This window comes from Dromaius novaehollandiae, chromosome 8 (genome assembly GCF_036370855.1).
Source record: "Dromaius novaehollandiae isolate bDroNov1 chromosome 8, bDroNov1.hap1, whole genome shotgun sequence".
Taxonomy (NCBI): domain Eukaryota; kingdom Metazoa; phylum Chordata; class Aves; order Casuariiformes; family Dromaiidae; genus Dromaius; species Dromaius novaehollandiae.
The window spans coordinates 22,045,336-22,060,756 of NC_088105.1; the positions used below are offsets into that span (position 1 = coordinate 22,045,336).

The 15,421-nt window shown below is 39.4% G+C and overlaps 1 protein-coding gene across 1 annotated transcript; it reads right to left on the bottom strand.

The window, feature by feature from the left end:
• Window positions 1-4,577: 4,577 nt before the first annotated feature.
• On the bottom strand, window positions 4,578-15,397 carry RWDD3 (RWD domain containing 3). Its single transcript, XM_026094268.2, has 4 exons — window positions 15,247-15,397; window positions 9,280-9,764; window positions 8,469-8,584; window positions 4,578-8,370 (listed from the first exon to the last, which is right to left on the bottom strand). Exons 1-4 carry the CDS (start codon window positions 15,329-15,331, stop codon window positions 8,256-8,258), a joined length of 801 nt encoding a protein of 266 aa, XP_025950053.2. The 5' UTR covers window positions 15,332-15,397; the 3' UTR covers window positions 4,578-8,255.
• Window positions 15,398-15,421: the final 24 nt, after the last annotated feature.

Below are 15,421 nucleotides of genomic sequence, written 5' to 3' on the forward strand. Positions count from 1 at the left end.
ATTCAATATGAAAGGGGTGGGGAAAACGTGGGGCAATGAACAGCAGCCACAAAAGACTGCCAGCCACAAACATGCTAAATCACGGTCTGCTAACCACTGTTTCTGTTTCTTACACAATTTTCCAGTACTGCCAAAGCAAGAAAGTAAAGACTCTGGTCAAACTTCCCATTTCTGCACGGCCACAGCTTTCTGTTTGTCAGAGGAAAGTCATTTTACTTTGTGTCCAAAGATAAACTGCCATATTTTGGAATAACTCGCATCATGTTCAGTGATTTGAGGGATAACCTGAGGTTTATTGCAGATTATCTGTTCACATCCTAGTTCTTGTTCAAAGATTTTAGCATGTTCCAGCATATCCTCTAGCTTTAATAGGCCAAAAAAACCCTACCTGTGCAGATGTCAGTCTCTCAAATATCGCCAATGCCTTGCATAAGCTAAGAGCTGTAACTTTATATTGCCACAAGCCACATTTTGCCACGAAACTAGTCTTTTCCCAGACCTCTGGTTCATCTTCTGCTTGCTGCTGGCCAGTATAAAAACAAGTGTGGTACACAAGAAAAACAATCTTTTGTTTGGCACAAAAAAATCAGAATCCTTTAAAAAGAATTTTATATTTGCCTGTGTTGTTTCTTCCCCTTAAACTAATGAGTGGCACCTACAGATTTGTTAGAAGTTCAGTAACATCTTCAGGACATACTTCCATCCCAAACCTCTTTCTCTGCTATTTGAAAATGGTGAAGTGGCGATTAAATGGGACAAATATAATCTCTTGCTGCTGGCTCAGAGAAAGCATTCCTGATTTCTATCCAGAAAAATCTCGGACCCTCTTTCTGCTACTCATAAGAAGTCTTTGCAAAATACTAACAGGAGTCACATACACACTCGCATCTTTCTCTAGTTTCTGTTATTCCACACAATCTGAAATTTTGTAACATTTATGGCTCCACTTCTAATAATTTGCTGTTAGTAAGAGATTTTCAGCAAGTTGTAACCCATTCTTACCTCAGATCCATAAGAAACGTAACAGCTAAAATATCATTTAGGACTTTCAATCTTGCAATCTACCTGGGAGTAGGAAAACTTTTTTGCTGAAAAACAATTGACCACAACTGATTTGTTTCACCTTAGCAATAAATTTATGAGAAAATTCTACAGGCTACATCAGTTAGAAACATTTATTTGCCTGTTTTACACAGTTATGAACAATAACAGTGCAAAAATCCCCAATTATTAGCTTTTTCATCATCTCAGCTACAATTCCAAATGTCCAACTTTCAGAAGCAGTTTTCCCCGTTATTGAATAGGTTCACCTTCTACAATCACTCTCTCAATTTGAAGCTGATTATATTGCTTCAAGTTAGGTACCTTTTTCAGTATATTTGGTCTGCTAAATAAACATTTCTGAGCCCGTACCAGTGCTCCTACAGATATTACAAACCCTATTACGCATTCAGCAGCCTAACTTCCATTATTGTTTAAACATTGAGACCTTAAAAAATGTCAGACTGATGCCTGTATTCCCAAGCTTTGTGTCTGCTTTTAGCTGTCCCCAAATCCCACACCCTAGGAGCCCTTTAGCAGGTAGACGTGACAGTGATCCTGTCGTAAAGCCACAGAACAACAGTAGGAACCAAGCAAACTCAGCAATCCGGTAGCAGGCACTACTGAGCAGACACCCATCCCGCTCTGCTGGGAGTCAGCCTCAGCTTCTGTGCACCACCCAGGAGCTGCATGCAGTGCCACCTCTAGACCATTTTGGGGACATGTCTTTATATCTATTATACTTTAAAACGGTCTTTCTTGCTATGATCAATTTTTTTCCACAACATCAATATTTAAATGAATGCTTTCCTTTGAGGTTTTATCCCTGTTGCTTTGTTTTATAAAGCCTTCTCCTGCTTCTTCAAAACTAGCCTGAAGCAGCCAGACCCCCAGTACCTTCCAGCCCAGAAACTCTGATCTACATGTTCAACCCAGCTGAATTTCTACTGTTTGGCTCCTTGTCAATGTAAACGCAACCTTGAGGTCTTCCATCACTATATGGATTATCTTAGAAACAAACATTTCTGGAAATCTTCTAGCCATTCCAGTGGAGTCTTTTCTTTCCCTCCCATTTTTGCTCTTAATAGATGTGCCTTGCCTAAGTTAAAGGGTAGCTCCTAATCCCATACAAAATTCTTGACCCACAATAGGTTTGTGGCAGTTAAATCATGCGATACCACTGGACCACCCTGTTATCATCCAAAACTTTTAATTGATGTGGAACTGCAATACATAAGCCTCCTAAGCCATTATGCAATATTTGAGAAAGGACAATCTAACATCTCCACTCCAGGCTTCTATAACAACAGTGCAGATAAAGTGTCATAAAAATTAAAAACTTACCTATGTTCTCTGATTCCACACCCAAGTGGCCAATTTTTTCTGCAAGTGATTTGTCAGTCCCATCAGTCCTTCCAGATCTCCCATATTTTGCAGATAATCTGCTTCTGAAAGCTGCTGTTCACCTCTTCGATCCATCTTTCCAACCACCTGGAAGTGTGACAGCCTGGTTTCCCAGTCTTAAAAGACTTTTTGAGGTTGTTGCCTCAACAAAGCCCTTATCATCCCTCAGTCATTTTAGGAAAACTTCTAAAAAATGCTCTAATTCCTTTGCATAGCCTACAGCTCTTGAGTTAGGTTTGTCATCTAACTGGGAAAACTTGCATTATTTGTTCAGTTCTACACACTGTTTCTGCTAAAAAGAGAAGATGACAATGAAGCTACGTATTTGTTTCAGACATTTCTACTTGAAGCTTGGATACAGTAGCAATTTCTTTGCTCATATTCCCAAACCTCTTTCCAGACAGTAATCAGTCCCAAAAAAACTTTTGGCTTCTCTGAGAGCCACACCACCAGTGCTTCTATTGCCGTCTGTTCCCTTCTAACACCTCCACTTCTACCAAATAAAAACCAGCCTCTGGCATAGCTCTATCCATACAGCTCAGCTTCTGTTCAGCATCTCACATGGACAGTGTTCTCCGGAGTAGTTATTTTACTTAAAAAAAAAAAAAAAAAAAAAAAAAAAAAAAAAAAAAAAAGACTGCTTTTTATATTATCTTGACTGAAAGGTACTACTCATATCATCAACTGCCATACAAAAATATCCAGCTTCTGTATAATACCATAGTTTAGTGATGAGAGACCAGTAAAATTATTTTGTGTTGATTTTTTTTCTACAAAGTGCTTCCTAAGAGGGTTAAAGGTACATTGATTTTAGCACCTTCGTCTTAAAATCATGGCACTGAATCCCTGCAGCATTCTTTGTGACTAGCATAAGTGTAAAGTTTAGGTTATTAGCGTCTGCGGCACTAACAAAGAAGTACCATTAGCTGGGATTAAAACTGGTTGGAACAGACTGCTTTCCTGATTTAAAACTCAGATTAGGCAGCAATCAATCATTCTTTGTTTTCTGATAGTAGAAACTAGTCTCTCAATTCTCAATATCAGATTCAAGAAATTTCCAGGTAGCGGCTTTGGTGGAGCGGTTAGACATTGGCAGATGTGGCCCCATTAAGGCCTCAGACAATAACCCATCTCCAACCAGCAGTTATCAAGACCTACTATAACACAGCAAGTTAGCCTGTTAAATTCTGCTCAAGAAAATTGTGATCATTTGACTATTTTCCATATAAATCAGTTTTCATTTCTTTTCTCAGAAACGTAAAAGTTGAAGATAATAAGCACAAAGTACTGCCATTGTTCTCATGCAGAGACCTTTGGTATCAAATTTCATCGTAAAATGACATTTCGTGTTCAAGTTATAAACCACAAATAATGGAAATTTATAATGGGAAATACTGATAAAATATTGACTGCATTTCCATGATCAGCTATGCCCTAATGCAGAATACAAACTGACTACTTGCATTATGTTGTTTAAGAAACACAAAAACAAAACAAAACAAAAAAATCAAGAAAAGTGTAACAGTTGGTACTGTATTAGCATAAAATTAAACCCCCAAATGCATAATTCATTGAAAATATTAAGGAATTTCATTTTCAGAGTCCAAAAATTTCCTTAAATTACTATGCAAACCTGTCTTACATACAAATTTTTCTGGCGCTCTGAAGAGTGCTCTTTGCTGTGGGTTAATCCTGTGAGGTTAGAAAACACAAACTAATACTGATATAAAAGCCTACATATCAGGATAGCTCTGAACAATAACTGCAAAACGCTATTAGCATATTTACATTTCAAGTTCCATTTATGTCTATAATTAAGCATATAAATAATCATACTTCTCACATAAGATAACATAAAATTAACTATACATATAAAATACAAAACCGGAACAGAGTGCTGGCACTGCTACGTGTGTTATGCACAAGGAGACAGGATAACAATGCTTAATAATACTATAAGATATATGAAAGTTGATTCCAACAATTGCACTATTTCATAATACAGGCAATTTCATTTTCAAATTCTGCCAGAAATACAATATGTGCAACATTTTATCATCTTATTTCAGATTAACTATAACATGATTGTTTGTATTTTCACAGATAAGCTGAACAAATCAAGAGACACCAAGTTTTAAATCGTCCTTATATCTTTTTTATTAAACTATTTTTTAAAAGAAACAATGGAAATAAAACATTTTTCCACTATTAAGTTTCTTTATTTGGTGCACTTTACAGCACTTTGAGTATAATTTATTTTAATCTTTGTTGTTTCTTGTGGTCATTCACACAGAAATAAGAGACAAATAATATTACATAAAAATGAGATAAAACTATAAAAACAAAAAATTGGCCTTATCCACAAAATGAAAAAGCTACTTTACATTATTTGTTTAAAGAGATCATTCCAAGGATATTCATCTAGGAGTTCTGTGTTTCACCTTCCCTGTAACAGCATATAACAAACGAAGAGGGGGAAACAATTACAATACTAATGAGACTCAATAATTAAAAAAACCTGATGAATTCTCAGTACTGATGATGTCCCCTATTAAAAGTGTTTCCCTCATCTGGAACTCTGCATTTCTTACTGCCACTGAAGCCATGCTAGTCTCCTGAATGGTAGGCTGCTTTCCAGCATGTGTTGGATATACAGGTTTCTTCTCAACTTACGATAATAAAAACCCTTAAATATAAATATTATATATGACTGCTACAAATAGTGCCTTGAAAGATTAATAGTCAATCCTGTGGGTGAAAAGAAGGGGGTTTTATTCTGGCTCCTCTTTCTACATAGGTACAGATGATTTTATCTACAGAACTTGGTCACAAGGGGGAAATGGCTGTCAGTAAGGATTTTTAAAAAGACTGCAAAAAATACAGCTTCCTTGGAAACTCTTTGACTAGTCGCATACAAGGAGCAGAAAAAGTGAACATGTGCCTCTCCCTAACAAACCTGCTTGAAACAGCTAGTGATGCATTCCTGCACACTGGTGGATACCTCCCCATGCCATTACACTGAAGCTTAGCCCGCCATTCTTTGAATCAGAGTAAATGTTATCTGGATTACAATGAATGCTTTGGATGTGACGTATTCCTACAAAAACAACTGTGCTAATAAGGCTGATGTTGGGTTTGGCTTTTTACTCCTATTTCAATTTCTTGTTTTCTTCTCAGTTAATAAGACAAGGCATCCAAAAACACCAATCAAAATTTGGTTTTGTCTTATAAAACTTGTTTTTTCAAGTAGTCAGTCCTATTGCAACAGCTTTCATTTTAGCCCAACTTTCAAAGGAAACTATGGTTATGCTGCTGTGCTGTCCATAGGGGGCCTGCATATATTTATACTACAACTGTTCTCTTTTTTTGGTTTTTTGGTTTTTTTGGGTTTTTTAGAACTTTTGAACACAATTCATTTCAACCAAAATGAGAGGTTAAAAAGTGTCAAACCAAGTTCCTGAAACTTTGATAAAAATAGATAGCAGACAGAGGAGAAAAACCCTATCGATACTTTAATGAGTTATGCAGAGCTGCAGAACAAACATAATTGATATCCGACACTGGAGAATCCAGCTGGAAAAGCACTGTCATGAATGTCTCTACAAGAAAGGCTTCACGTGCACTTAGACACAAGCAAACCCAAAGGAAATGAGGCTTTATTAAATGCGCTGTTCAAAGAAATATTTACAATACAATATCCACAACAAGGCTAGTTTCTCATTTGTTAAACCATTTTCCCTTTGTGGACTTTGGTTTTCCTTGCATGTGAAATGTCTGACTCTGGTAGCTTTATACACTGTATTTGCTTCTTAGACACTGATATGTGCACTCTAACTATTCTCAGGAGTTCTGGCTTCATTTCCCTGCATTTTATTCTTCTGTTTCTCTCTTCCTTTGGAGGGAAATATATGCACCATAGTCTGTGCTTCTATGACTTTTTTGCCCCAGGGGCTCACAGGCTTGCCCATCTCTTTTTACAATACATGCAAACAAACCATCAGTTAATAGACAGCTGCAACATCTTTCCAAAAGAACAACCTTTAAGAATATTGTGTACTTGTCTGAAAACAAGATATACTCCTACCCTTCCAACTAAGTGACTGATTGATGGGTAGGCAAAAGCATTTGCTTTGACAGAATCAGGCTGACATCAGTTTTCATGTTATTCTTTGCTGTCTGAACAGTATCAGGCTGATCAGATTTGTAATTCTCTTAAAGCACACCAAGCCAAGCATAGTAACTGTAATCCCTTCCTACACTGGACTTGCCGATTTGTCCAATTCAAGTTAGTAAGTAACAAATTCGGCAGTGATCCATTGTATAAATTGCTTTTTGTGGCTCCTGAAATACAGAAATCATCAAGCTTCTTAGAACAACTTCATTTGGCAAGAGAATAAACAGATTAGAAAAGAACTGTAACTTACCCATGTGTCCTTTGTTCTTTAGCTTTTTTTTTCTCCAAATCAGATGCTACAGAATGCTAGCTCTGACCAAATAGTTAACCAAGAAGGCATCTGATAATAATATTCAAGAAAATGCATGAGTTTATATCCAAGTGCAACTTGCAGGCACTGACCCTACAAATGGCTTTTCTTAAACAGCTAATTACACTAGCTTTTATCAGTGAGAAAGAGTTGAAGAGTCTATACCTGATCTAGCAAGAAAGACAGCCAGAACTGTATGCTTCAATTATTTTTGCAGTCACATGCAATTTGAGATCACATATTAGGTTCACTATTCAATCCAATTCCCAAAATCAACAGAAAGAATACTCAAATGACTTATACGCAAGTTGGAGAAGGCCCCAGCTACACGTTAATGGCTCAGATTTTGATGCAAGTTGTGCCGGAAGTACCTTATTATTCTCTTTCCAGAACAGTGGAGAATTTCAAACCATAGATTTGGCTGAGAACATAAAATCCATCTGGCAAAACCTTACAACACATAGACCTGCAGAGGGATACTGATCACTTTTCCTTACACCACATATGCATGAGCCTTTTACTGTTTTCGATACTTGCCAGACCTTGCTGGTGTATGGACAGAGCCTCTGCATCTTTTCAAGACCTTAGATTCTACCAGCACACAATTTTTCAACATAGATCTTTTAACTGAAAATAACTGAATATATGGCTTTCCCTCAGCTAATTAATTTAAATTCTCCATTTGGGTCTTTTTTCACCTTTCAGGGCAAAAACTATAATATTCAAACAGACACTCAAAATTTTTTTCAGGTTCCAAGTGACACAACCTTTCTCTTTAAATTGACATTCAAGTATTTACAGCGTCAAATAAATAGAGAAAGAAAAGTCTGCAGATGAACACTTAGAGGATATAAACCATACACTGTCCTCACATACTCAAATTTGTGTTCACTATGCTTTTTATAGAAATACACTTACGTAAGTTTTGAAAGCAAAATTAATCATGCTTTCTAGCAGGCCATTGAAAACATTATCATGAGAGAGAGTCAAAAACAAAACAATGAAAACAGGTATTGGAAAAGAAAGTTTAATAAGAAGACTATTCTTTTAACTATAACCCTCCCCACCCAAGTCTTTCATGTTTGGTGTGCAAATATCACAGCTAACTCCACATTCCCTGGAAATAGTTATCAATATATAAAGTCAAAACATCATCAATTCTTAATGCATGAATTGCCTTTTGTTGCTTGCAGGAGGATGGCTACTTTTGACATTTTTTTTGCAGAAAAGCTTTGGAATCGTTTGCCAAATTGGTCTTTTTATCTTCCATCAGCATTCACAGTCAACTGCTGCTTTGGTCAAAAAGTCCAGTGTTTTCTTTTAATTTTATTTTAAGAGAGGAGGCACAAACTCAGAGAAAAGAGTTGTAAGTCCTGCAACTTCAAATTCCTTTTGTAGCTCATCCAGAGTTGAATAGTCTTTGACTTCAAACGTCTGAAACCTACATTGTACAAGGAAAACTCATGAGTATGTCCAAATTTGTCAGAATGTAATTATCGATTCAGTTACTTTTCTATCCACAACAGTACTAAATTATACCTTGTATGCTGTGACTGTACTTTTGTTTCACGCAGTACGCTAATCATTTTCTCTTTACATTTCTTTCCGCTTGAGTCCACATCTACCTTAGAAGTTTTCTGAAGAATCAAGTACTCCTAAGCAACAAAAAGAACAAAATATTAAATTTTGCCTAGTATCTTTGAAGTTTAGTAAAATGCAAAGAGTTATGCTAAATGAAAAGATTCATTTCAGAACCGAGTAATCAAATTTGAAAGTGCCCATCCCAAATACTGCATGCCTGTTTTTATTCATTAGCTTTAAGTTATACAGATTCTTAAGTGATCTAAAGAACCTGATTTTGAAAAGCCAAAACATTCTTCTCCGATATCACCACAAAGGCCTGCCTAATTCAATGAGAGTTCATAAGCACAGAAAAGAAGTTCAAACCCCAGGTGTGTGGTATGAACACCACATGCTGCAATTAGCAAGGAAGGAAATAGTTAGGAATGAGCTAGAGAACATGTCTATTATCAATTTCTTTTCACAAATTTCCTATTTTCTGGGTATGTTCTGGAGTATTTGGGGAGTACAGGAGATGGAATCTAAGCGTATTAGAGTCAGGAAACACGGGGAATACAGGGGGATGATTACGGTGGAAAGCAAAGCATGTTTTCCCATGGAACAACTTCTTTTTCTTAAATACAGAATAAAGTTGTTGGGCCTTCCTACTCTCCTAATGATCAATCTGCTTCCAAAATTGTAAATGTTAGAAAAACACACACAAAATATTCAGACACATAGGTTACAGTGGTAAATCGATAGAACTAGTCAACATTCATTGTTCCTGCACCTTAATGTTGCTCCTGTCACCCTGAAGAAGAATCAATATTATCTTGCCCATGAACATCAGTCTTCCAGTCAGCCTTAGATCTGAAGCCCATTTTTCCACAGTTTTGACGTATTTTGCCTTTGCTCTCATGTGATCTAAATGCAAAAAGAGCATCCAGATACCATCCTCTGTACTTGCTCCTCTTGACAAAGTAGTTTTTTCGTTGCAAACTGCTGCTGATTGCCTAATGAGATATTTAAGATGCTGTTGTATCCAAAGAACCAGCTCATGTACCATGGGTTCAGAAAGATGTTTCTCTGCTTGCTCAAGTAATTTATCTTTCACGTCCATACACTGGGCCCTTGTAAGCTGGTCTGAGTTAACACAAATATCTGGCAGAATTGATGGATAATTGACTGGTAAGTGAAATAGCAGCTTTAAAACTACATCTGTATCCAGCAGTTCTTTCACGCTGATTTGAATTCTAAATGTAATTCCATGCGTCTCTGGAAAGTATTAAAAAACAAACATTAACAGTTTGCTTGAAGTTGAAATACATACACATTAGGAAGTTATGTTTTCTTTAACATTTCAACTCAAATGACTGTCATTCTATACTTTCTTTTTTTTCTTTTTTTTTTTTTTTGCAAGCAGTAGCTCAACCTATACTTGCAGGGAATCCTGAAATGAAACACTTCCATACCATGCTAGAAGGAAAGTTATTAACACATTCTAAAAAGCATTCACACCTTTTGGCTCCTTTAAAGTCTAGACAAGTCAGTAATAAAGGATTATCTTGACACACAAGTCAGCTTCTACAGCTGAATAGTAGCAGCAAGGAAAACTGAAAATAGAGACTCTTCTAGAAGCACTCGGCACTGGCCTAACTTTTCTCCAAGAAAAATCTGAGAGAGTTTTACTATCAATACCAGTGTAAGACAAACAAACTTGCACTGAGTATTTTAGAAGACAAGCATTCAAACACAGTTCTACACTGAAAAGTGACTTGAAAAGAAAGAAAGTGAAATTCTTTGTCCTCTATAAAACTTTCAGAGAAAGTATGTTTATTTTTCTGTATTTACAACAGTTGGATTGAGACAATTGAGTCATCTCTGTTGTGCATTTTACCCTAAATACACACATGTTTTCGATCTATTTCAGAAGAGAATTATTTTCAAAGTGAATAGAGTACATATACTATGTAGCATGAAGACCAAAAGACCCCATCCTTCTGATAAATTGCATAATCAAAGACATTTAATATGAAAGTTATGTACAGTAATTCCTGTGATAAAACTCTTCTTAGACTAAAATATGTTTCACAGAAAAACAATACAGAACTTCATAAAGTGAAAAGCAGGGAGAAAGACCTAACCTACTTTTGCTCCTCTGCAATAAAAAAGAGGATATCAGATAAAAGGTGATCTTCTTCAGATCTTCTCTGCTTCACCCCTTTGATGCATTCCAAACACTTCACCCCATTTCTTTAAAAAATTGCTAAAATGTCAGGTTGATTCATTCTATGAGGGCAGCAGAAGCCAGTTTTGAAAGACAGATTAGAGCAGAGCTGGGTTTCAGAGGAGTTCTTTTGAAGTGACTTGCCTTCTTGTCCCCCTACCTTATCTTACGTTCCTTTACATGACAGCCAGTTGAATTATGTCTGATTAGTATTGCTGACACTGCTAACCAGCCTCGGTGCTCTCTCTGATATTATATTTGAACCTTATTAAATAAGTGAAAGAATCTTAAAGTACTTCTGTCTGTCCAAGTCACTTTTGAGAGCTTAGCCAGGGGGCTATGTCCAAATTTCCTTCCTGGTTGATGTGAGGAATTCTCTAGGTCAGAGTAGTGACAAAATAAAATAAGCAAATCCCCCAAAACCAATAATCAAAGTCTAGTATTATAATACAGAGGTCTCCAAACAATTACAAACCATCCCTACCCTGAACAAAGAGTCAAATTCAGCACTGAAAGCAGAAGGGGCAAATCCAGTGAATTAAAGGAAATTACACCCATTCACACGCAAAACTAGCCAGGACCAGCAGCAGGACATTAAAGAAATATCTACAAGCACTAAGTGTCAAAGCCTCATTCACTATTAATGGGCGTTGTCTCCAACCTTGCAAGACTCTGCTAAAGATGTCAGACTTCTCGTAAAGCAATTTAATTCCTGAGAAACACACCAGCCTGAGGAGAGATTCAAGTCTGCAGAGCACCTACCCAGCAGCGTGCAGCACCCACATCCCCTCACTCATGGGCGATAGCTACACGGGTGGACCTCAAGGCCCAAGGTGGACCTCCTGTCTCCATCTTCTGCTGAAGCTGCCCTGGTAAACATTCATTGCTAGGCCCCAGCAACGACAGCTCCCCTGCCATTGCCCTCGGCTCGGCACACGTGCACATACACATGGGAAGAAAAGCCTGCCCGGCACCTCGTGGGCTGCTCCGGGGGTCTCTGTGCACACCTGGGCATGGCACTGCACGCAGCCAGCACCTGCACCCGACCTCCTGCCAGCTTCCTCTCAACAGCGCAGCCCTGCCAGCTATGCCGCCAGCTCAAAGAAAGCTGTGTTTGGCTTAACAGTATTAGCATTATTACATTCCCGCCCATGAACCACTTTATTTTAAACTATGTTGCCAATAAATTTTCAAAATGCACAGTCTGTGATGGAGTTGAAGACTAATGCTCTATTGCCAGCTTAATTACAGTGACAGAAAACCATGTTACCTTTCTGATAATCCTACCAGGAACTTTTCACTAACATGTCATAGCAGATCTCAGCAACTCAGAAGGAAGTGACAGATAAACCGACAGGCCAACCTTGCCCCTTTGGCAAGAAGCTCACGCTGCAGCGCTCATATTCTTAAGCCTGCAACAATCTCGCACCTTTCCCTGCGATGATGAACTAATCCAAAAGAAGCAGCGCAGTCTCACGTCCCAAGGTGTATCTCTCCGAGCCATCATAAAAAGTCCAGCCACACTCATTTACATCTGCTTCAGACTTGCTTTTTAAACGGAGAATTGGTTAAAAATGTTTGTGGGGCTACATCTAAAGTGTATTTCAACAGCGCAACACTCATTTTCTACCCTGACACTGTAGACTGCTGGCAGAACAAGGAGCAAAAGACCATTGTCCTTTGTAACTAGACTCTAAAGAAAATATTTCCTTTGTTTGCACGCGTTACAGGGTCTGAGCTGACTTCACAGCAAAAACGGTGATTATTTCTGATAAAGAGTGGGATATTACCATTCTGTTGGCATTTAATGTGCTAATAAGACTAAACCCAATACATGTTAACTCATTTTCCCTCATAGCTGCATGCTTATCAGTATATTTAGCTCTAGCATACTTCAGATTTTTTTCTTATGTTCCATGTCAGCCAGACAGATACCCCCTCCTCTCCTGCCCAAAGGCGTTTTATGCAACACATGCAGTCTATTTTTAAATTCAGAAAATAGCACCTACTGAAGTACAAGCTTTGAATATATAAATATATTTTTATTGCAAGCTTGGTGAGCAAATCAGAAGAGAACAGATTAACAACTAAATTATGGATTTCTATCTGTAATGCTAATCTTTCCAAATAGACATGTATGGTAAGAAAGATATGCTGTAATTAGTTTATTTAAATTCATTAATACATTGTTTTTCATAAAAACATATTTTGCAGTCTGAATACTTCATTGTTAGATACTGCAAAGCTAAAGTTTTTAGCATACCAAGAGATCTGCAAAAGAATTTTCTTACATTTACCAAAACCATAAATCCCCAAAGGCCTCCTTCTTGATCCGATGGATCTACACTAAAATTACTCCAAATTTATCAGAGATAACAGTCTTACTGGAAGTTATCTCTCTGCATTGTTTATCAATGACAAGTTATACAGTTTAAAGAGATAAAGTAAACAAACTAATAAATACAGCAAAATAACTTCATACAAACTTAAGGATTTTGTTTCTCCAACCTAAAAGAAATCCCCTGCAAAGTCAGAGAACTAATAATAATCATTATTGTGAATAATCATTTCATTTCCAGTGGAAAATGATGGAAATCAACCAGAGATACAAAATCCTACTGTACTATGAAAACAGCTTTGTTAAAGCCCCTGCAAGGTCATGCCACATCAGTATAAATATAATAGCCTGCTCCTGTTTTGCACTCATTGTACTTCACTTTATGTTCCAGGAAGGATTCCAAGCCTTTTACATCCTGGTTACTTATAAACACAAAATAATTTTTCTATATACGCAGTATGGAGAAGTATGCACATATATTTCTCAAACAGATATGGAGAAACAGACATGCATATGCAATGTTCAGATATGTTCACATTTTTTAAAATAAACATCTGCTAAGCCTGGATACTGTATTTTTTAAACTATGCAGAAATAACATTTCCGAACTTCTTGACTTTCAAGAAAACAAAACTCATTTGAAACACTTAATCAATCCTATTTTTACATACACTTTAAATACCAATCCAAAATCTAAGATAGCAAAATTGCCTGCCTACACAAGAGCAAGAAGTGTGTCAAGCTGATTTAGACACAGAACAATTCCATTTTCAGACTACCCTGGTTAACTGTGCTCCATGCAGACACTACTGGCTTCATCCATCTGAGACTATCTACACATGAAGTTCTCTTTTCAAATAGCCATTTGCTGTTCTGTGTGAATCTACTTCAACACCTATTTTTGAATAAAAGTTTGGGTTTTATTCAATGACTTTCTTAGTAACTTAAGTTAGTTAAAATGAACCACTCAGAAGCATCCATATGTAATTTCACACCAAAACAGCAAAAGCTGTTTTCAGTCCCAGTTCCTTCAGGCAGAGCATGCACGCAGACAAACTGTAAAGCTGAGCCACCGCATCCCTGTCTAACAGCGGTCTCCAGCACTCCTTACTGCAGCCAGCTCAGCAGGAGCTGCTGCCCGGCCTCGGCTCTCCTGGGGACCTGGCAGACGCTGCTACAGGTCCCAGCACCTGGGGAACACTACCAGACACAGAGTCTCTAACACAGATACAGGAGAGGTATCACGTCTGTCAAGATATGGGCAAAGTTTACTTATGCCCTGGATCTGGATGGACGTGCTCCACTTCCACATCCCACCTGATACGGTCTTCTTTTACCCTGTAGGGGTAACTGCAGAGGTACACGGGATCCGCCAAGATGTGTTCTCTCCTGCTGGGCACCTTCACAGTGACAGAACTGATGTCTTGAAATTACGTATTGAACAGTGGCCACCATGGCTGGTGCAGAAAACATGGAGTAAAGGTACCTACAGCTCCCATACTCTTAGCCTTCAGCTGCAGGAGCTGACGGGCCTGAGCACCACAAATCATCTCACCTTCCCAGCTACAGCAAACACGCAGGACCAGCCTCCCTCACTCTGCAAAACCTACAGCCACACACACACCACTGAAGACGGGGAACATATGGTGTAGCATAAGGCCCAGATTATCACCTTGCCCCAAGAAAAAGACAGAGATGACCCAAAGCTCGTTACGCATTGCAACAGCTGTGTCCATATTAAATTTTACGAGATCCTACATGGTCTCGTTACAGGTGGGAAATACAACCGCTTATTTGCTTAAACACTTCTAGCAGTGACTAGCGAATTCTCGCTGCTGTCCTCCACGGAGCTCCTGCACGGCAGGAGCGAGAGGCCACAAGCCGCACCGGGATGCGCGGGCCGGGCCGGGCCGGGCCCCGGGCGAGGCGGCCAGCAGCAGCGCCGCCGGGGCGGTGACCCGCACGAAGACGCCCAGCCGCGGTGCCCCGGGGCCGGGAGCGCCCGGGCGAGCCGAGCCGCGCTTCCCGCGGGGGAGCAGCTCGCGAGGGCGGGTTAAACTCGCGCGGGCCAGAGAGCCCGGTACGGGCCGCCCACGCCTGCGGGAGCGCGGCAGGGACAGGGCGGGGGCGGCCCCGCAATGGCCGCAGGCAGCCCCCGCGGCGGGGAGCCGGAGCGGCGCGGCCGCCTTCACCTGAGACCGCGAGCACCTCGCACTCGTCCGGCTCGCAGTAGATAGCGGCGAGAGCCGAGAGCTCCTCCCGCGCCAGCGCCGACATGGCCGCGCCTCCCGCCGCCGCGGCGCCCCGCGCCCGCCAGCGGCCGCCCGGCCCGCGCCGCCGGGGCTGCGGCAGGCGCGCTGCCGCCCT

What these genes read in the sequence shown, in the direction of transcription:
- RWDD3 (XM_026094268.2), bottom strand. Translation starts at nt 15,331, where the DNA reads ATGTCGGCGCTGGCGCGGGAGGAGCTCTCGGCTCTCGCCGCTATCTAC. An exon ending in CGAGGTGCTCGCGGTCTCAG is followed by an intron (nt 9,765 to 15,246) that starts GTGAAGGCGGCC and finishes AATACTTTCCAG; the next exon opens with AGACGCATGGAATTACATTT. An exon ending in GTGACAGGAGCAACATTAAG is followed by an intron (nt 8,585 to 9,279) that starts GTGCAGGAACAA and finishes TTTGTTGCTTAG; the next exon opens with GAGTACTTGATTCTTCAGAA.